Source organism: Pollicipes pollicipes, unplaced genomic scaffold, assembly GCF_011947565.3.
Source record: "Pollicipes pollicipes isolate AB1234 unplaced genomic scaffold, Ppol_2.1 Scaffold_4881;HRSCAF=5763_pilon_pilon_pilon, whole genome shotgun sequence".
NCBI lineage: Eukaryota > Metazoa > Arthropoda > Thecostraca > Pollicipedomorpha > Pollicipedidae > Pollicipes > Pollicipes pollicipes.
Window position 1 is genome coordinate 16,757,474 of NW_023596576.1, and position 23,114 is coordinate 16,780,587.

At 56.4% G+C, this 23,114-nt stretch overlaps 1 protein-coding gene across 1 annotated transcript; it reads right to left on the minus strand.

Moving 5' to 3' along the window:
- Positions 1-1,106: 1,106 nt before the first annotated feature.
- On the minus strand, positions 1,107-19,936 carry LOC119099845 (baculoviral IAP repeat-containing protein 2). The gene is made up of 8 exons (XM_037222939.1): positions 19,759-19,936; positions 17,610-18,608; positions 11,813-12,031; positions 6,425-6,690; positions 5,823-6,001; positions 3,814-3,942; positions 3,202-3,341; positions 1,107-2,567 (listed from the first exon to the last, which is right to left on the minus strand). The coding sequence occupies exons 2-8, from the start codon at positions 18,475-18,477 to the stop codon at positions 2,350-2,352; spliced, it is 2,019 nt and encodes a 672-aa protein (XP_037078834.1). The 5' UTR covers positions 18,478-18,608; positions 19,759-19,936; the 3' UTR covers positions 1,107-2,349.
- Between the last annotated feature and the right edge of the window lie 3,178 nt (positions 19,937-23,114).

Genomic DNA, 23,114 nt, shown 5'->3' on the forward strand with positions numbered 1-23,114 from the left:
CGCTGGGGGTGGCTGTTGGTCGCTGGGCAGACACGCTTGGCGTGGCTGTTGGTCGCTGGGCAGACACGCTTGGCGTGGCTGTTGACCACTGGGCAGACACGCTGGGGGTGGCTGTTGGTCGCTGGGCAGACACACTTGGCGTGGCTGTTGGCCGCTGGGCAAACACGCTGGGCGATGCTGTTGGCGGCTGGACAGACACGCTGGGCGTATTGGCTGACTTCCGCCCATGACTTGGCATCTCCCCAGTCCACCGCTCCGAACTGAGTCAGTGTGGTGTTCCCCCACTGGCTCAATCTCCAGGATAAAGCTGACCAGCGGGGCAGGTCGACAGACTCGGACGCGAAAGGGCGTTTTGCTCGGCTCTCGGGACCACGCAAAACGCATCTCCTGTTATGGGGGAGGGGCAGACCGGATCTGCCGCGCTGGGTTTGCGGTGATCTCGGAAAAGGCGGGACAGATATGCGGTAGTAAACTGTCTTGTCTCCAGAAGATGCGGGTGAGCTAATCAAGACTTCCCTGTGCCGACGGATTTCAATCACGTTAAATATGCAAACAACACGAAACGTCCGCGATGTTTCCGTGCTCTTCGCTGATTGTGGAACTTAATCGCGATGCAACAAAATACGAGATCTTATCAGCTTTGCTGGTGAGAGCTCGGCCGCGTGATTGGTGCTCACGACTTGGTCCCGTGGCAACGGTGACACAAAGCACCACTCGCGGTCTTCTCCACAACGTGCGTTTTTGCTGTGCTAGTGAGAAAATGAATGAAGCAGAACACCAAGCTACGAGGCAGCCAAACCGCGGGCTGAAGGATGACGACCTGGCTAAGAAGTGTGAGGAACGAGCTTCGTGGTCCAGTATCAATTTTCCAACGCAAATAAACGGCGCCCACCAGCGGCGCAACAGCCGCCGGCGGCGCCTCTCCGCATAATGGCCGGGTAACGTTCGCCAGTTCTGAGCTACACCAGTGAACCTCCGCCGCCGGTGAGCTGCAGCGGGCGACTGCGCAGTGAATGATGGCCAGTGAGGCTCTGCATGGCCTCACCAGCTGGTCAAATGGGCCTCCGCGGTGGCAAGCGCGGGCCACTGCTCGCGTCAACACGGAGCCGGCTTCTAATACATGTATTAAACGAAATCACAGCTAATGGGTGTCCGGAGGGCTACAAAAATAATATGTATATATACACCGTCAGGAACAAACCCGGACACGCAAACCAAAGCACAAGCAGGCCTAGACGCTGACCATGATTTGCGATGTCCTGCCAAGAAAACCGGTGACAATACCAAGCAGTACGGTGCTATGCAGACCACCGCCACCTTTTCGTGGCCTTTTGACCAGCTCCAGTTCAGATTTACGCGACCACTGGCCTCAGGGAGGCGCCGAAGAAACCCAGCCAGCGGCAATCGGTACATAATCGCCATGGGCTGTATAGTGCTGGAACGTCCGCGCGGGGTCCGAGCGGCGTGGGCGTACGGCGTGCAGGCCTCGAAGCTGTGTCGCCGGCCTGGCTGCCACAGCGTGACTCGATGCCTGTCATACACCAGTGCGGCCACACAAAACCGGCCTGATAGCAAATCAGCAGACGAGCCATAGATCCCAGTGTTCACGGCACGTCTGTAAACGCCAGGTGGGCCGGCCAAACTACCAAGAGCACGCCACACAGCTAAGTTATGTCTACGTTACGGGTGAGACCCCCTCCCCGCTGAAGTCCCGCACTCTGACCGCTGACCAAGCTAGGCACGACGAGCCTACACAGGTGGCCTTCAGCAGGAGTCGGTGCCTGCTACCGCTCATACTGAGAGACGGGATGCCACGCCGCTTCAAGAGCAGCCGTTACCTGCCCTAGGCTCCAAAACCCGGCTCTCCAGAGAAGAGGTCCAACATATCCCCCGCACAGGGACTCCACATATGCCCCCCCACACGGGGACTCAACACATGCCCCTCACGCGGGGAGTCCACACATGTCTCACAAGTGGACTCACAAACGTCCCGCACGCGAAGAATCTGCATATGTCCCGCATAAAATGAATCCACAAGTCATGCCCACGGGGAGTCCACATATGTCCATCACACGGGGGACCCATACAGTTCCTCACACGAGACGCCAGCTCATGTCGACTGCAAGAAGAGCCCCGCACTTCCCCGCCACACACACGGAGCTGGGACACCGCATCTCACAGCGCGGGTCGGCGCACGCCAGCCCCGCACGAGGCGGCACCGACACAGCACACCCCGCGGGGGACATCCGGCAGCGCCAGCGCTTCACTGAAGAACCAGTACAAGTGCCGGCGTCGTCCTCCACACCCAGCGCCGCGCAGCGCGCTACTGGCCTCCCGCGTCCCGCCCGCTCACGACAGGTAGGTGCGCACGGTGCCGCGAATCGGCTGCCGACAGAGCGGGCAGTCGCGCAGCGCCGGCGCGCAGTTGACGCACGTGATGAGGTGGCCGCAGGGCAGGAACACCACGCCCACGTCCTCGTCCATGCACACCTTGCACTGCTTCTGCTCTTTCAGTCGGATGAACTCCTCCTCCAGCGAGCTGGGCGTCGTGGCCGACGGCGTCGACACTGCGGGCGCGCGGCTCCGTCAGTGCGGGGTGGTCAGGGCGGGGGACGGGGTCAGAGCGGGATACGTGTCAGCGCGGGGGAGGGGTCAGAGCGGAGGAGAGGGGGTGAGTAAGGGGGAGGGGTCAGAGCGGAGGAGAGGGGGTGAGTAAGGGGGAGGGGTCAGAGCGGAGGAGAGGGGGTGAGTAAGGGGGAGGGGTCAGTGTGAGGGAAGGGAGCAGAGCGGGGAGGTCAGTGTGCAGGGCCGGCGTTGCACAGGGGGCTAGCACGGCAGGACAGCACACCAGATTGTGCTCAGCTGTTGCCGAGTGAGACCGACACGCTATCCATACGCCAGGCAGTATAGAATGCGGCTATTTGAGCCACTAGCATGCTTCATAAATGCACTTAAAAAATGTGTACTTACAGCTTGCGGGACAGAGTAAGGCAGTGGCAGAAAACGTAAGGTGACTAAATCGTGCCAACGACATACACATAAACAGACATCCCTCTATTCCACGCACCGCAGGGCCACAAATTACCGCTGAAATATCACCATCTTACACAACCCACGAAGGCCGCGAGCCCTCCCCACCCCCAGCGCGCACGTGACGCAAGTGCGTGTGGGACGGCACTCAGTGTGCTGGCGAGCCCGCACCTGAGGCCGGCGACAGGAGCCGGGGCGTCTCGCCGCCGCTGCCGCCGTTGTTGGTCACGGTCGACTGGCTGGACTCGCTGCTGGCCTCGCTGACCTGACTCGTCAGTGCCCCGCTCATCGGCGTCGCGGCGTCCGCGGGGCTGTCGGAGAGAACGCTCGTGTTACTGTCGTCACGTCCTGGGCAGGGCAGCACGACAATCGCCGTCGCAGACTTCTCACGCCGCACGCCACTGTACGAGATTCAGTTCTTCCACAAGACTCACGTACCGGAACACTGACACCCACGACAGTTCGACACTAATCGTAAAATGCGTACAATGTCAGTTTCCAGGTCAAAGTGCACAATGCGCAGCCATCCACGGTTTTTTCCGGGGTCAGATTCTGACCCACTGGTTGGCCACACCGCTGCTACCATCTACATCAGTTCTGTCGCGTCAAGAGTGCATGGCGGGGCGGCAACTGTGCTCAGGGCCATCTAGCGGGTGATGCCACAACTGCTGATGTCGGCGCCAGATGGCCTTGCGCCGACTCCAGAGGCCTCGGCAATGGAACTATGAGAACCTGGGAAACGATGTGATGTCCACCGCTGCAGCACCAGGTGCCACCACCTACCCCTCGTTCGTCGCTTCCATGTCCTCGTCCTCGGGCCGGACGTCACCCATGCCGGAGTCGCCGCCGCTGGAGGCCGCCGACAGGGTGGAGGCCGCACGCCCATGGCTCGGTCCCGCCGCCCCTGGACAGCTGCCGGACGGCACGACACGTCAGCCGGCTCCGCGCAACACAGTCCCACACGCGTCCGCCCAGACGGGCACACCACACCGCCTCGGACAGGGGTCCCATCGCGCGGCCGGACACCACCGCCGCACTGCCAGCGCACCGTTGTGCGCTTAGCTGGGCGGCACGAGCTCGGTTGACATCGCGTCGCCGTCGCCGCCTCGGCGCCGCGGGGACGCGTCAGCCGGCGCCAGTCTGTCGCCCGAGCCGGCCGCCGGCCGACCGCAGGCGGGGAAGATCATCAGGTGGAGCTCCGCGAATGACGAACACCAAGAGGCATTCGTGGTGCCTGATGAGCCGATTGCATTGAAAAACGATGTCGTCATTTTTGCGACCTTGTCCTTCTTAAGGCTTAAGTAGATAAACTACAGATGACAACTGCACGTATCGCCGGGCGTCGTTTCCTTGTGGTATCTTTTTGCAAACGAAAATGAGGAAAAGTTTTGCCACCCTTGGGGTGAGCAAAAGAATGGCCATCCGAGAACGACCAGTATAATCGAACGATCTTGTCCAATTCCGGAAAGCTAATCCACTGAATCATTGCACCACCTGGTTTTACCATCCACGTGCGTGTGTGTGTGCGTGTGTGTGTGGAGGGACCAGCTGCCGCGCCGGCATGGCCTGTCCACCGCTGTCCGGCCGGCGGTCTGTCTGCCACTGTCCGGCCGGCGGCCCGCCGTGCGCGGTGGACGTCCGGCTCGGCGACGGGTGCGAGCTGCTCCTCCGCTGGAGTCAGCTGGCGCCGCGGCCCGCCGGCCGGTCTGACTGACCGGCGCACAGCGTCCGATCATCCCCAACCCCGGCGGGCATGCCATCGCTAACCCTCCGGCACCACCACCCGACCCCGGCCGTCCCTACCCAACCCCGCGGCGTCACACCCGACCTCGGCTCATCGCCCACACAGCGCTCCGACTACCCACCCCTCCGGCACACCACCACCCGCCCCCGGCGGCGTCCACTACCCAACCCCGGCGGCGTCCGACTACCCACCCCCGGCGTTCACCACCCACCCCGGCCGGCGCATCACCCCCAACCCCGGCGGCGTCCGACTACCGACCCCTCCGGCACCACCACCCACCCGGCGGCGGCGTCCACTACCTACCCACCCCCGGCGGCGTCCGACTACCCAACCCCGGCGGCGTCACCACCCGACCCCGGCGGCGTCACCACCCAACCCCGGCGGCGTCCGACTACCCGACCCCGGCGGCGGTCCACCGCCCAACCCCGGCGGCGTCTGACTACCCGACCCCGGCGGCGTCCACCGCCCAACCCCGGCGGCGTCCGACTACCCGACCCCGGCGGCGTCCGACTACCCGACCCCGGCGGCGTTCACCACCCGACCTCGGCGGCGTCCACCACCCAACCCCGGCGGCGTCCCACTACCCGACCCCGGCGGCGTCCCACCACCCGACACCAGCGGCGTCCACCACTCGACTCCGGCGGCGTCCACCACCCGACCCCTCCGGCACCGCTACACGACCCCGGCGGCGTCCACCACTCGACCCCGGCGGCGTCCACCACCCAACCCCGGCGGCGTCCCACTACCCGACACCAGCGGCGGCCACCGCCCGACCCCGGCGGCGTCCACCACCCGACCACTTCGGCGTCCACCACTATCGTCCGTGAGTCACACATCCGATACATCCGAGGCAGCATGAGTTGTCCGCCCCACCCATAACAAGCGTGGTTCCCCGCACTCCGACAACCGGCGCCATGCTCTCCTGCTGCGTCACGTTACTCAGCCGTATCGGTGCACGACGGGGCACCGACTGCGGCGCCCCGCCGGCCGGCCGCGCCGTCCCCGCCCCGCCCCGGACCGCCTGCCGACGGTGCGCCGGGAGTCTCACCTGGTCGTCGTCGTTGGCGGCGGCGGCGGCGGCGGCGCCGGCGCATACGTGCCCTGCGTTTGGTCCACCGCCATGGCCAGCACCGAGCTGAGGTCGGTGAACGGCACGCCGGTGGATTCGAGCCGCTGCTTCAGCACGCGCTTGACGGCCTCGCGCGCCACGCCCAGCTCCACCGCCGTCTGGCGGGAGGACGAGCTCGGTGTCAGGGCCGGTCGCGGGCATCGCGGCGCCACACACGCACGACCGGACTCGGAGGCGATTCAGGGTGCGACTGCAGCACCCTACGATCGGGCAGACATCACACTGAACCGAAGATTGAATCGCACTGAACCAACGATGAACCGATGACGATCGGGCGCCCCAACACGGACCATGACGTCACAAAGCGTTCAGCAGGACGTAGATCTAATCCATACAGTACACTACAGGTCTGAATAGAAGCTCCCCGCCCCATACCGACGGTCGCTGCCGCCAACTTGGCACGAGCCTGCGCACAGCACAAAAAGCGGCTCTTTCACATGTGACCAGGAGTACACCCGGAGCCCGCACACAAGTCGCCATCTGACACCCCGCCCCGCCGGCGAGCGCTGAAGGCGACGCACCTTGCAGATGGCGTTCTCCATCATCTTCTCGACCTCCTCGTCGGAGAAGGGGCACCGCTTGACGGCCGTGTCCGCCGGCGCCGCCTGCGGCACCGCCTCCTGCGGGTGTTCGCGCAGCACGTCCTGGATGAAGTCGTCGCCTTTGACCAGCCGCACGAAGCCGCAACGGCTGAACCAGCGCGCGTGCTCCGTCCACGGGTTGTCGCCGGGCACCCAGTTGCGCAGGCCGCCGTCGCAGTGGAAACACTTGACGTGGTCCGACACACCTGCCGACGACGAGAGGGAGGGCCAAGGCGTCAGTGGGCGCCAGGACTCGCTCCAGCCACCGGCCAGCACGGTCGGCGCTCGGGTGGACCAGGGCACTCGACAGAGTGGCTGAGGCAGCGCGTCGGCTGGACGGCCGGTGACGCTGGGCTTAGATGACAGTAAAGGCTGCAGTTGGGACGCGCGGGAACGGCACTGTGTCCAAACTTGGCACGCCGTGCCCAGAGGGGTACTTAGCTGGAGTGAGCCACGCCTAAGCGGGGCATAAGCAACCCACCATACAAAATTACCAATCCTGAATCCAAAGAACAGAGGGCAAGGGAGAAAGTTATCAGCCTTCAGCAAAAACGAAGATTCAACCCGTTTTTAGAGCCATTTGAACATTTACGCCGGCTCGAGCGATATCCATCTCAAATCTAAGGAAAACTTTTCGCCCATCCATATCACGTATCAGTGGAAATGGCTGTTGAGGGTCATGAGACGATTTGGATCATACTGTGCAATTTTAAGCTCAATCGGAGTAGCGGTGGTCAATGTATGGCCTTGGGGTACTTTGTTGAGATTTACATGCCAAACAGCCATCCTTAGTGGTCACTTCTTGACACAAATGGTTGAAGCATAACATAAACGGACACGTTTCGATTCGCCTTGAAAAGATACATTACTTGCAAACTTTATAGATTTGTTCTTTTCCTTCCCACCTTATGCGACCTTAGGTGATGCAATGAGATCTGGGATGAGAAGGGGGAGGCAAAATGCGTTTTTTTTTTTAGGTAAAATGGACCACCACTATCGCTGGCTTTCGATGACAAAAATTAATGGATGGATCCCTCCTACAAGATTGATTTGAGAACTACATAGGAATGAAGAAATGTATCGTAGAGTCCTATAGATCGTTTCAATCAATAGGTTTGGAAAAAACTCATTCCCATTTTATGGATATCAACCGTCAAAGACAAGTAGTTCTCTAGCTAAAAAACGAATCTTTTCACGAGGACCTTCTAAGCTCAGCATTTCACAGTTCCCTGGAGTCTTTTACCCAGTCGTACACGGTTCCTAAGACCATACATGTTGATGAGGTGAACGAATAAAATCCGGCCAATGACTAATTTCCTCAGAGTATCCCAAATATCTAACTTTATCATATACCGCCTATTTCATTGCAATATAAAAATCCCCAAATATGACCATTTAGCATGAAACCTTTCGAGCATTTCCGAGGTAATAGTTGGTCATCTACCTCAGAGCGAGCTAAAAATTACACGGCACCGTTCAATGCACATAAATGCCTAGCAAACAAACTGAAATCAGCATGGATCAGGGTATAAACGTGTCATTGTATCAGTGCATTTCTTATGAAATTCCCGCAAAGGTCAGAGAATGTCAAAGTTGTTTTAGCTGTGTCGGCATTAATGTTTGTGTCAGCGTATTTTCTTTTCAGCTTCTCCAGCTACGATGTGCCAGAATTTTCCTGGTCGCTCTGCAGCTTAGCGACATTGCTAAAAGTTCACGATGCACTTGGGTCCCGGTGCTACCCAAATCTTCCGTACCATAAGGCTAACAATATCGACAAGCTGCAAAGCGGCTAGAAAACTTGGGCCCACCCACCGGGTCCGCAATCTATGGCGAACCAAGGAGCCAAGGGGTAAGCCGCCAGCAAATTCTGGGAAGCCCAAGGTTGAGTGGCTGAATAACACAAACTTACCCAAAAAGGTCAAAGGACTTAACGTCTGCCTTTTATGAGAAAGCCATCCACGATTTCTTCATCAAGAACTAGTCAGTGCGACTCCACTCTGAGCCCAAATACTGCGCATGTTCCATCCATCGCGTCACGCCCCGCCGAGTAATGGAATGCCACAGCACACACTGTTCAATGAAAATGATACAGCTTGAAATCACACACCACGAGGCCAACACAGTATGGTTTTTCGTCAATCCTTTCGACAAGTCACAAACAAATATGGTTGAAATGAGTGCCAACGCGTTCTGAGGGGACGTCTCGCGACAGCAGACGGCGAGAGACGCGCAGCACCGGACACGACTGCAGGACGAGAGGCCTCCCGCTGCCGGCTGACTAGAGGGACGCGGAGCGCATGTTTTTTGGGGGCCATTAGCCGGCTGCGGCGCAGTTCCCCGCCCCCGCCCCCGGTGGGGAGGGGGGGGGGGGGGCAGGGAGCCGCCAGTCGTCGGTCACGCCCCGTCCCCGGCCCGGGCACGAGGCCAGATCGATGGCGGCAGAGTCGGCCACCCTGTGCCTGTTCTCAGGAGCCACCGCGTCAGGGAGCCGGCGCGCCCAAACGCAGCCGAGCCCCGTTTTAGAGGCCACAGTGGGACCAGCGTTGACCAATGTTCGGCAAACGCATTGAAGGACGCCACTGCGGAATTCGGGTTGGACTTTATGTTGGCGAGCTTCCGCGAAGCCCGGCCGCGGCCTCCAGCGCCTCCCTGAGACCCGGCTGGCGACACTTCCACAAACTCCGCGCGGGTGACTCACCTACCAGCGGCCGGGAACGGCGGCCGGCGCGCCCGCCGCCAGCACGCGACGTCATCGTACGTGGAAAGGGCGGGGGCTCGTGCGGGCAACCGGCCGAGCATGTGCGTCAGCAGGGGGCCATCTCGTCCGGCCGCGGTCTGGGCTCAGTACGCGGTCTGTCGGGCTGCTCCCGCCTCGGGGTATATTAATACCAATTTTAGATATCTGGCGTTGGCGGAAATGTGCGTAGTCAGTGATCATTAACCTACTTAAACGGATTTTAGTGTTGCATGGAGATGACCCCACTTCACAGCATTTATAAATGAATCTCCACAGGCTTTGGCAAAAACAAGCAACAAGGGCAGTACTGCAAGATGCCACACACTGGAATTTAGAGGTCCCTTATAACTGGACCCGGACATGCTATATCACGAGCAGGTAAATCCAAACCAGAAATGGATGGGCACCTGCCCACCAAATTGCAATGTATCGCAGAATGCCGACACCAGTGGATGAGGTCCTGTAGCAGGGTTTCAGCCACAAATGAAGCCTATAAATGTCGCCAGCAATGCCCGCCGCAAGCCCCGCGGGCTTTTGAAGCCCGCATGCTGCGGGCCTGCCGCCCTGACTACTTGAATGTACGCGCAGACTAAAATGAACCCATCAGGTCAGTCAGTGGCCTAATCATACCTGAGACATTAAGGCGCTTTTCTGCGATATTCAAGGGCCGATGTATTAATAGACTGAAGCGGGTTAATACCACGCTTACAGCTATCCCCGATGTCAGTCCACAGGGCAAAGCCATCCCACGTTTTGTATGGATTTACAACTCAGATCATAAAACTGAACACCCGCTTTTGGCACACTCGACCGATGCTAGGCAGAAAACAAACACCAGCAGCCCTGGCCATCTGGCCATGGTCTCGTCCCGCTGCGATGGCATCGCTGTCCTTTGTCCGCGGGCGTTCTCCCGACTCATCGACCGAAGAGAGGGGGCGGGGGGGGGGGGGGAGGCTACGCCCCGCAGTGTCGCACCGACAATGCCCCAGAGCTAGCCAGAGCTAGCCAGAGAGGTGGCAGCGTCATGCTACTCGACTACAGGCCTCTAGTGTAAGGCTGAGGCGACGCCTCGCCTCTCCTCCCACGTGTTGAGATCAGTCGGCCTCGGGCGCTTCATCTGTCCGCATCTCCGCGCGCCGCGCTCACCGCAGGTCAAAGTGTGCACCGGGCAAAGGTCAAGGCAGCTTGCACTCCGTGAACAGCAGCCATCGAGTCAGAGCTTAACCGGCATCAGTTTATCGCGACCGGTTCTTCACGCCCCGGCTAGCTCTGCCGAAGCCTGTGACGCACCGCAGGCCGCTCGTTGGTTTGGTCCTCGCACTACAGCGCGACAAGCCACACGGCGCAATCTGCTTCGTCACGCCTTACTCCTCACGCAGTCCAATGCTTCACGAGGCGTTATGCTCCCCAGTGCGCCATGCTTTGCCATACGTAACGTCCCGGTGCGTACGCCGTCCTGCATAGCGGCGTCCCCGCTATCCGTTAAGCCAGTGTCCTGTTTAGTTATTAAGCCAGTTCCCAGTTCAGTTATTAAGCCAGTTCTCAGTTTAGTTATTAAACCCTTTCCCAGCTCAGTTGTTAAGCTAGTTCGGCGCTGCGCTCCGTCCCGGCCCGGCACACGACGCCGGTTCCGCGACATTGGTGCTGCAGCAAACACTCCAGCCGGCACCAGGGATGCGACATCACTTCGGCTGTCAATATTTATACACCAAATCAGCCCTGCACGACGAGGCATTCACTTCCAAAGCTTATATCCGCCGCTACTTCTTCAGCAAAGCGTATTACAAGGGAACCACAGCTGGACAATACTGCAACTTGCTGTCCGTGGTGCCGGTTATGACATTTTGACTGATCGGTCATGCTTGGCGTATGAGTAAGATTGGCTGTGGTATCGTTCGCAGAATCTCAATTGTGGGTATGACTTTCCAAAGCTTTTTTGTCGCGAAGCACTCAAGCCTTATATAAGCCACCGCAGTAGAAGCTCGTCGCGTGTTGGTGACCACCAGACCAAGGATGTAGTTTCATATTTCGTCCGGGACCCCTTCCACCCGTCATCTGTGATAGTAAGGTGTGCCACATCCGGGGCAAACCCTGCGTTTTATGTACTTTGAGGCCGTTTTGACCGTTTTTTCCCGCTCAGCCCCAAACCTGTTAGAGCCAGCGCCGTCATTGGTCTGTCGGTTCCAGTACGTGCCGCAGCACTAATGTATCGACATCATGGAGTGGACACCCCAAGTGGGATTTCATCCGTCCAAGCGCTCCCATGTGTCCACTGCCTCTGGGATCTCGGTGAAGCTTACCATGTTACCGACGGGTAACCTCGTATCGTATGGCGGAGATTTCTGGTATAGCACTGGCAGTAGACGCAATGCCACTTATAGGTACGGATACTTTTGCAGCAAACATAATTACGCGTACAAGTTGCAATGTGTAGCTCTTAGATCGTGTCCAAGTCTTTGCAGTAAAATTAATGTCACGAGTAAATGAAATCTGAAAAAGCTTGTTGGAGTGAAGAGCCATACCGTAGCACTCCCGTCGGCAGGGGTTTCTGCCGTATCCCAAACGTCGTCATCCACGGCGCCGTCGCTGACCTGCGTAGAAGAAGCCGGCCTCGGCCAGCTGGAGCGGCTTCTGCGCCAGTGCCGGCGGCCAGAACTGGTAGCTGCGCAGGCGCGACTCGACCGTGGCGTAGGCCGGGTGGATGGGGCCATGGTGTTCCGATATGCCCAGCTGGGCCAGGTCCTGCGTCTCTGCCGAGCCCTGCGGCGTGCGCACGTTCATGTGCGTCGACGTCAACCGCGTGGAGAAGCCTGCCGGCGGGGGCGGGGGCCTGGGTCAACGAGAGGGGCATGCGTCCTCGCCGAGGTGGCGTGCTCCCCACCGGGTGGCGGCGGCCAGTCACAGCGGTACAGTCACAGACATGGTCATGCTTTTCTCATGTGTGTGAATGCTGATAGACAAAGGGAGGGTTGTGCATATTTTGAATAGAAATCGCGATAAGCATCAAGCACAAATCATTTAACATTTGGATCTATGCAATCAGGATCAATTCAACATTGTGGTCCACATTACATGGAAAGCCCATGCCTCACACTGTGACAATCTGTGCTGCCAACTGTTGAAAATTTGGTCGCAGGACGTGGAACAACTCTGAACTACGCATAATTCGTCCTGCTCGGCGGGATCTGAGAAGTATGGGCCGTTTTTTAATGAAAGAACAGCTCAATTTTCACACACAAAAAACGCGCCGCACACGCACGAAATGTCGTGCATGCCGTAAGACATCGCACGTTTTACCTGCGCATACTGTACACGTTTACCTCGATTTTGTTGGTGTCGACATTGAGCCGTCTGCATATATACATTAATTTAATAGCACGGGGGAGGGCGGTCGGGCGGGCGGATGCATATTACCCATTACCCCACATTTTATACCTGACCGTCATTTCACGCCTCTTTTGGAATATTTAAACCCCCGCCCTAATCGGGGGGGGGGGGGAGGGCGATGTGGCACCCAAGGTTTTTTAGGATACCTCTCCGGCACGTCATGCTATCTCGCCCGAATTTTCAGCAGCCTATAGGGCATTCGTAACGTGTTTTTAAACCAAAAACATGACTCTAAAACTTCTGGTTTCGGCGCAGCGGCGGTTTTTTGGGAACACTGCACGGAGATCTACGGCCGGCGCGGGCGGCGGACGGCAACCGACGTTGACGGGGATCGCGCGCGGCCGGCGAATATTGCTGCACTAACGGAGCCATATGTCATACATATATGCCCGAAACACACAAAGCTACATACCATAGAACTTATATTTAAGCACGGAACACGCCTGTTTAGTTTTGTGTCGCTGCGAGGCTTGGCCTTGTACATATGAGCAAGCAAAGCTGGAAAAGTTCTATTTTCGTTGAGATAAGACGGCACTGATAACCGCATTCCTGGTAGAATAACCAGGAGAATGGAGAAAAACGTGTACTGCTAATTCGGCTACATGCCTTTATCGATACGAATATCAGTAGTACATTAAAAATTGCCTGCCGATCATACTGGATTTTTCAGTTGCGTTTCTTCGACAGCGAGCCGCAGCTTTTCAAGTCACCAACAGTTGGGAATTGAAGGAGCAATTGCCAGCAACCACCACGGTGGCTGGCAAGAATCAAAACACGTAAAAAACTTGCGCACATGCAAACGAATCCTAATAAACAGGCATCACGCGTCAGACGCCACTCGCACATGCAAACGACTTTAAGCCGGCACGCATCGCACATTTAGGTGCTAATCACCATCTCGTAACTGGCCATGATGAGCCCTGTACGTTAAGGTCTGGTGACCGATTTCCATTAAAAATGGATTTGCTTGTTATCCTGTCTGGATGGTTCTGGCTCTAAAGATGACTTCAAGCTCTAATAGGGGTATAGAGTGTATAGGGTAAAGCTATGTGTACGCATAGTTTAGAACGGTAAGATAAAACAGCATCTGGTGAAATATGCTATCTCAAAGCCAAGACAATATTGCGTGTAAACGGTGTAAAGAAATATGAGAAGGGCATTGTCTATGTCGGGAAGTCCATGCACCCTATTCGTTTGAGATATAATGAACACCTGCGAGACGCTAAAAACAGAACAGGACATCCCTCTCGGCGGTCCTTTTTTGACAAAACACATTCAGGCTAAAATCAAGGGAGGTACGAGCACTGCAAACCTTTTGGAGCTCAAAGTCATCTACAGAGCACAGGATCATCCAGACAGGAAAACAAGTGACTCCATTCCTATACAAAGTCGGCGACCAGACCTTAACGTCCAGGCCTCATCATGGCCGACTACGCGAATGTGATACACGTCTTGATGTGCGATGTGTGCTAGCTTTGGGTCGCTTGCATGTGTGAGTGGCGTCCGATGCGCGATACGTGATGCCTGTCTAATTGACACGTTGACATGCATGGGTGATACATGGTGCGTGAAGCCTGTTTACCTGAATTCGTTTGCATGTGTGAGTGATCTATCCATCTCTGCATTCTCCTGGTTATTCTATGAGAAATAAGGCTATAAGCACACCTAAGAAATAAGGCTATTAGCACAAGGCTACTAAAACATCTCATTACCAATCACGAGATATCGTTGATACCAATGCACTGGCATTTTCCTGCTAGGTACCATCAGACCCCGTTATGAAAACCTGGAGGTTGGGTAAGGCTGCATCTAAGGTTAAGGCTGCATCTAACGTTAAGGCTGGATCTAAGGTTAAGGCTGGACCTCAGGTTAAGGCTGAACTTAAGGCTAAAGCTGGACCATAGATTAAAGCTGGATTAGTGAGATTGTCCGCTCCATCCCCACCCAGTTAACAGCATTCCAAACTAGTCCCGTCAGCGCCACACCTGCGCATTCCGCCAAAGCCAACCCGTGAGAGCCAGCAGCCTTGAAGTTGGGAGCACTCGAGAAAAAAAAAACAGCTCGACGCGACTTCATTCCCGCCGGCAGACGCGGCGCGTGGGCTAACGTGCCGCGGGACCGACAAACGAGCGCCGCCACCCACGGCCCCCGCCGTGCCTCGTCCCACTCGCGGCGGCTTCGGCTGCCCACGCCCGGCTGCCGCGCGAGGTCACCCCTCTCCCTTGGAGCGGGTGTTAGTGGATATCCAGTGGACGCCGCTGGGGTTGTAGGAGTAGGTGGCTGAGTGGGAGGGGGAAGGGGAGTCAGCCGCGGCACCCGCCGAACCACCGCGGCAGCCCTGCGCGATCGAGCCGAGGCATGAGAGGCCCTCGCCGCCGCTGGCGATCACGGGACCCCGTCCGTGCGCCGCTCCGTTGGCCCTGACGGCCCATACGGCCGGCGTGACGAACAACGTCGCGACGCCGCTGCGTCATCCTGCTGACGTCATCACAAATGAATGACAGGAGCGGCAGATTGTCCGTAGCGCCGAGCCCAGCCCGGCCCCGCGCCCTTCAGCAAACAGGCGCGGTGCTGAAACGCGGACTGTTTCCGGTCCGTGTTGACGATAAGTTGTCGCGCAAGTGAGTAACAGGCTACATTGCACACGTCCCAGGAAACCGTGAAATCTAATCAGTAAGCCCACACCGCTTGCAAGCCCTTACGAACACGCAGAAAGCGCGCTGCATTCAGCTCTGCAGCTGGCTGGGTACCAGCAGACTATCCGCAACGACTCTGATAGCCAGTGATCTCCCACCCGGAGCGCATACGGATCTCCAACTCCGAGCCCCGGCCGTCTCTCCGGACGCCGGGCTGGCGACGGGCCGCATTCCGGCCACTCTAGGCGGCCATTGCGGTCACCTTGGGCGTGCGGCTTGGAATCCGGCGGCGGCGGCGCCGGCGGGCTGCTATCGAGCCGCTCGGCCGCCGCCCGCGATAGGTCAGCTGCGGTGGAGTCACGCGGGCGGGAGAGACGCCGACGCTGCTCCGTGCAACTGGGGAGCGACACCACGGGCGGCCAGCCGCCCGGCCGCCGCCCGCGATAGGCCAGCCGCGGTGGAGTCACGCGGGCGGGAGAGACGCCGACGCTGCCCCGTGCAACTGGGGAGCGACACCAAGGGCGGCCAGCCGCCACCTCGTCCCTGGCCCGCTGTTTCCAGCGCTGCCGGGACCCAAACAATCGCAGGGCATGGAGGCGGAGTCACGCGACCGGCTCAGGCAGGCGACGACTGTCACGAACAGCGGGCGTAACAATGCCGCCCGCGGTGCGCGGCGCCCTTCTGTGACTTTCCTAGTCCCACGCATAACATGGGTGGGGCGCCCCCCCCCCCCCCCCCCCCAGCATTCGTTGCGTGATGAGCCCAGCGAGCCAAATCGGTGTTCTCTACGGGCATAATCCGTTCATGCGTAGCACTCGGTAGCATCATCCAATGCGCAAACATGCAGCGAATGAATGCGATTGCGATCGCGATGACCTAAGTCGCGACCTATGACCTATGTCGCGATGTCGCGATCCCCTACGACAGGGCCAGCAAAACGAAACACAACTTAACCTTGTCGTGAATTGCAATACGGGTATGGAATCGACAACGGTGCGCACAGCGTGCCAGTCTACCCTGCGCCGCGGTTGTGCACCACGATATACGCACGCCGCTGGTAACCGCCGTCACGCCACGCCCTCGGAAGCCTCCCTGATCAACACCGCGCGACGCAGGTAGTCGGAGCTGCGCGATGCTGACGGAGAGAATCGCTGAGCTAAACCCAGCAGCAGCGGCACGGCTGGCCGCTGGGCGTGATGACCCAGGGGGACGGCCCCACAGCAGATGGGTCAAACTGCAGCCGTTCTGGGGACAAGGTGGTCGCCTGGCAGTCCCCATGAACCGCCGGGCCGGGCCTCCGCAGGCGGCTGCAGCGTCGGGCTTTCACCCTTCGCGTCCCCGACGGCTGAGGAGAGCGGCGCGCACAGACCGGGTGGCACCCCGCCTCCCTCCCGCACTTAAGACCGCCCCTGCCCGGGTCACGGGGATCAGTATCCGCGGGAAACCAGCGCACAGATCGGCGCCGGCCGCGGTGCGGCAGGTGCAGCGCGCCGCAAGCACGGAAGGCCGGCCACCGTTGGGTTTTTCCCACCCGCGATTATTCCGACGCCAGACCTGTCCCCAGTAGCCAGCGCCCACGCAGTGATACGAACTGGGGCCACGCTCCCCAAATAGGGATATCTGTGACCACAGAAACGTCATCCCAAAGTGTCACAAGCGCAATAACATACGTAATGCTAAATTACGGAGAAGCGCGAGCAGGGAGCAGACAAATTTGAACCACGTGGCCTACGGGCGCGATGCGCACCGCCGGACGCAGCCTGCGTTAAAAGAGACGTGCCCGACATCCAAAGATCACGGAAGGCATCGGGCCAGCCCACACACCGCACACCCCACATCAGGCAGCCCTGCTCGAGCCTAGCCGTTATCTGCTCGGTTGGAAATACCGAGATAAGTGACGAGTGGCTGTGGGCGGACCGCTGTCGACCGGCGTCCGTTCATACCGGACAAGGAGCTCTATAATGACGCCGGCCAAAGTTCTTTGTTTTTGTCGCGCTTCCATCAATGGGCAGGAGTAAAGACTTTCTACAATGTGTAATGACAGCCGTGAACATTAAGCCCACGGGGGCCGAGCGCACCCTATAATAGCTATTTATAACTTTCCTAAACGCCAGATTTCGCCCTTTGGGTCAAATCAAGAATGCTAGTAACCAAAAACATCGACAAGCGACTCCCGTGAGAAAACATCTTAGGTCGTTTCGGAGAAACCAATGACAAATACACATAACTGCAACAACATCGCACGCGTTGCATGCACGGGTCAGTAAAAAAAAGAACCGGCATGCAAAAAGTCCCCATTGAAAAATGCATCCCTGCCCCACCGACACGAATTTCTGAAGAGACCCCGCGACGCGGGCGCACTCACCGGACTCGGGCACGGAGCGCGTCCTGAAGTCCACCCTGTAGCCGACCTCGTCGACGCCGGGCGGCGGCGGCGGCGGCTCGTCCAGCGACTCGTCCGTGTCCGAGTCGCTGTTGATAGGCACGTTGCCCACGTCGCAGCCGCGCACGAATGGACACTGCGGGAAGTGGCGACCGTGCTCCGTCATGGGCACGTCGCCCGCCTCCCAGTCGCCGACGATGCCGCGGCAGAAGATGCACTGCGCCTTGTCGCCGTCGTTCAGGCTGAAGAAGCCGGCGCGCGCCAGCTCGGCAGGCGACACAAAGTCGAGCGGCCATGTGTCAGCGAACGTCCGCAGCCGCTGGCGCTCGCGCAGCAGGAAGGCGAAGTTGTTCCAGGTGCGCGGCCCGCCGGCCGAGCCGCCACCCGCCACGGCCGGAAACCGAAAGCCCGTGCGTGGGCTCGTGGACGCGGCGCTGCTGCCCTGCGAGCTCGGCGGCGACTGACTGCTGCTGTAGCCGCTATCGTGCGGCGGCAGCGAGCGCGGCGCGCTCTCCAGCTGCGGCACGTTATCGGAGCGGTTCGTCACGAACGGGCACGCGGGGAAGAGCTGGCGGTGCTTGAGCATCGCCTGCTCGTTGAACTGCCAATCGTCGACGCGGCCGCCGCAGCTGAAGCACTCGACGCGGAACGGCGACGCCTTGAAGAAGAAGCCGGCCTTGGCCAGCCGCTCCTTGGGCACGGGCGCGTCCAGCGGCCAGCTCGCGAACGTGGCCAGCCGGTTCTTCTCGTAGCGCATGCTCTCGGCGTCGACTGCGCGGCCCTGGATCGATCCCCGGTTTGGCGCCATGTCGTTTGTGTTGGGGCGCCGTAGCACCAGGTGGCTGGTCATGCGGCCCACCGCACGCTCAGCACAGATGCATCGCGGACATAGTGTGGCACATAGCTGGGGGTGGCTTGACAGAGCTGGAGACTGGTGGCAGGGTATGTTGCAGCTGGGTGTGGAGCTTTGGGACTCTTGTACTGAAATAAAATGTATTCATTTTCAGATCACACTTGTGTCAAGAGATAACTGATGACAACAGCAAGTCCATGCAACCATACATCATAAATCTATGCATCACCCACAAAATATTATGTGTTGAGAAAAATAACACACACTGTCAACAGGCATAAACATTAACTGAAACCAAATTGTGTAACATACCTTGACATTGTATATGCACCCAGCTTACATCAATGTGAAGCAATCCAGAATTCATATTTGCCACCCAGGTATCATACTCCAAAGTCCACAGGGTCACACTGCACTTGTTTCTGATGTGAGTACATGTTTGAGGAATGACAAATACCATGTGATAAGGTAATTTTCTATGCTACTCCAAAAGATCCTTTGTTCACTTTCATTCGCTTCTGAATTACTTCATTTCCTGGCCGCACTGAGCTGAGAACCATTATGTCCCATGGAAGCAGTTGACTGAAAAATACCCCAACCTTGACCACAAGCATCCCTCCTTATTCTGATGCACCTTTTTCTATTTACAGCAACCTAAGCTGCTCAACGAAATACACAACAGACTAACACCAACCACAGGTTGGCACTACCTAACATTATTTCTCATCGAGCTGGCTCCATATAAACACATCTGAATTTGCAAAATTAAAATGGTACTACCGGAGTATGTGGTTAGAAACGGCATAACTTTTAGCATAAGCAGCAGACATAACTGAAACACATAGCAGATAAAGTAACTGTTTTCACTTGTGGTTGGCCACTCAATTTAACATCATGCCAAATTGATGGTGAAAGTAGCATTGTTCAAAATTAAGTCACATCTTCCTTTTACAGCATATCAAAGACCAGCACCAAAATAAAATGAACACCAAAACCATGATCATTAGCCCAGAATCTATGGTATTTGTTATTTCAAAAAGTGGCAGTGAATGGAAACTTACTGCCCCAAGTTAGACAATGACCTTGAAACTTGAGTCGCAGATGCTCCTAAATGCCTGGTTATTTAGAAAACATCACGCTGATGTGCGCCATGGCATGCACGCACTTAAATAATGCAGCCCATCTACCAATAGAACCGCGTAGTTGCACGTCAAATGTAACTAAAAGTGGACGCCAGTAGTCCATGGAGCGGACAGATGCAACATGCACATCCCTCACCTTTGTTTCGAAGTCCTCAGCGCGGGATGTCTTCCGGTGACAAATTTGCCACACCTCGAAATCGATATCGGATTTGCAGAGGAACCCGATCGCCGCAAACCAGATTGAAGTCCACCCCACCCCAAAACTCCAGTAAAACGCAACCACACACCCAGCGGACCCCTACGACGCAGACAACGGTTTGACTGCCCGATGGACCCCAACGGCCTTATCAAGGTTAGTGAAATCTGGGCGTGACATTGCGCGATTTTTCTCCTATGGAGGAGTCTGAATATGACGTCACTGATACCGAAGAAGATAGGTTGAAATATGTGACCTAAGGCTCATTTCTGCCGATGACTGAGACCAGGCACACAGCCTACGAAGAAAGGTGAGAGGAGGACAGCCTGCCTGTGTCCTCTCCGACCCAGTTTGTTTGCTTTTCACCACAGATAGCTCCAGACAGAAAATTAAAAATCGGCGTGATGCGTTCTCAACGAGCTCCGCACGCTTCCCTTCTCTCCTTGAGGAAATCCTGACTGTGTCCCGGTTTAAAGATAGTATCCACATTTTCATGTGATTTTGAAGGAAAATAGCTGCTTTGAAGACCATCTCGTTCAGTTCACAGCCCTGCCCTTCCTAAGCCTTTCAACGCTCTCGCTTCTGAACTACACCCCCACGAAGATGACAAGGCTTTTTCGTGCAGACTAGTTTTAGGTCATTCTGGCATGCATGACACCGTAGAAACATCATCAAATTGTTTCACCGCATGGTTCATACGGTATTCAAGGCCAAGAAGAATATAATCATCAAATCGTTCATATATCTGGCATTCAGGAGCACCACTTCCAAATAAAGCGAAAGTAAACTGAATTTAAAACAATGTTGAGCGAGCTGCACAAGTTTTAATCACGAGTTACGTTTTGTGCTTCATGATATAAGACATTGGGCGTAAATGTTAGTTACTACGGAACTACTACTTGTAATCGAATGCCGTAGCTTCATAACCAAACATGGAAATTCAAGTTAAAACCTTAAACTCACGAATAAATATGCAGGAATAACACGGTTCAGGAAACACCTTAAACACGCATTTATATTCCAATAGATGGAAAAACGTCACAGGTGAAGAAATGTGTTGCAAAGCTGTGAATTCTTTTTCATGTTCTTGAAATTTAAATTGGCTGGTTTTTAGGATGGTGAAGAGTTCCCTGCCCTTTGAGCGTGAAGTCGAACTTGAAGGGCGACCTTGGGAGCCATGATTTTTTGCGTTCGTAATTTGTGTAGGCTGATTCATGCGCTATTGGTTGTTCTTGTGCTCCAAAGTCCGTAATCGACCGATATTTTGAGGTGATGTCAAGTTTCTCGTTCTCTGAGCCTGAAGGTGGCCCTGAGGGGTTACCCTGAGGCGTCGCCTGCTTATGGCAACGCTGAAGCAACCTGATTTTCAGGAATATTTTATAAGTTACTCGATCTAGTGGCGTTAAGCAGCAACATACAACTTGTTACAACACGTGAGATCTCGTTGAGAACAATCCACCGTTGTTTTTTTAAGTGAGGATCTACAATCTTTGGTTTGAAGGTGCCAGGGACTCTCATCAGTCCCCGATCAGTTCGCGTTATAAAAAGGCGAATCAGGGCAAAAGTAACACTTTTGGCTATTATCCGTTTTATTCATTTCACAGATGCTGCTGTAACAAATCCGCATTTCAGATCATGGAAAAAATTCACTGGTACATCAGGATGGCACATTTCATAACGAGCATGCACACATTGGTACGGAGATTTGATCAGCAAGCCAAAGTAGTCCTTTGCACACTAAGTAAGTAGTAAATTATCTAGACACACCTGTGGTTGTTATACATGATGCAGGAGTGTCAATTCAAATGATTTGGGGAGGGTGGGGATATTTGTCATTTTTGAAAGTTGTTTGAGTAATACAACAGGAAAATACCGGCAGCCTTTAGTTAATTTTTTAGGGAAAATGTGAGGCTAGTGTACTCAAGTCAGTCAATTTTTGTTATTTTTTGTAACTGATGGAAATTTTCCTGTGTTTTTAGTTTTTTGTTTGTATATGAAAAGGAGTGCTAACTAACATGCAAAATTATCATATGACCACAGCGCACATAACCTTGGATGCTCAGGTCATGACCTGTTTCTGCAGGTACGTTCTGCAAAACACATGCTGAGCTCAAAATAGCAAGTTTTACAATGATTTTGGACGCAGAGTTCGAATGTACTGATGAATAGATGTAATATCATTATAATGCGTAATGAGGTCACAATAGATCACGTGAGCATACGCAAGGTCATATGAGGTCATCAAAAGTCATTGACCTATGTTACCAGTAGCGGAGAGGCTAGATAAACGAGTGCGACGGGTGTAACCGCCTCCTCATCCTGCTTATGAAGCTGATGACGTGTAATATGTGCCAACGTACCTGTTCTCAATTTGTTGTAAATTCATTGTTAGGCATCGAAGGGGCTAAGGAACTTAACGCGAGGTGCATCGCAGCCGGCCGAGGTCGGGCCGCCGGCGGCTGCTGGAGGCGCACCACGACCTTCCGGCGTCGGGCCGCCGGTGCCTTGGGACGCTCATCGACGCGCCGGCGACTCATAAGGTTGTATAGACGGTGCTGCTCTGGCGCCAGCTGTCCAGATGTGACCGGTGACACGAGGCTCAGACTCTTCCTGGCGAGGGTCATGGCTGCTGCCTCGCCCTCCGCCCGATCGGACGGGGGTGCCCCGCCCGGAAAGCGTAAGGTCCACTTAAGTGTCACACGTATTTCACGGGCCTAATGGCGACCGGAAGTGAACTTTTAGGGTATCCGGCTCACTTCCGGTCTGGGACGGGCGGCGCCGGTAAGCGAGGAGACCGGCGCCGGTGAGCGAGGAGACCGGCGCCGTGCTCCGCGAGGGGTAGCGTTGTCTGCTTTCCGGCTTGTTGAAACCATGTTACATTCATTGTTTACCAGACAAAAACCAAATAAAGACGCGTGATGTGCGGTGTACCTGCGCGGCGGTCTCCACTGCTCTGCACAACACTGTCATTGTACTGTCACTGAACGGCCAGGCCACTGTACCGTCACTCAATTGTCACTGTAACGTGCTGAATGGAGCTTTTCACGGGTACTATTTCCATACCGGCAGGGGACCACACCCACAGCCTGCAGGGTCACATGCAGGGTAGGGTAGGGGTGGGGGGGGGGGGAGGTGATTCAGAGGACACGAACCCCCTCTGGACTGGGGATCACGGGCTCGATTGGATTGTCCAAAGGGTGAGAACAGAGCTCGTTAGCGGACTGCAGTCCGCACGCCCAGGGCCCTCGAATGACCTCAAGAGGGCCCTAAATGGTCACGCCGAAGACGCGCTCCTG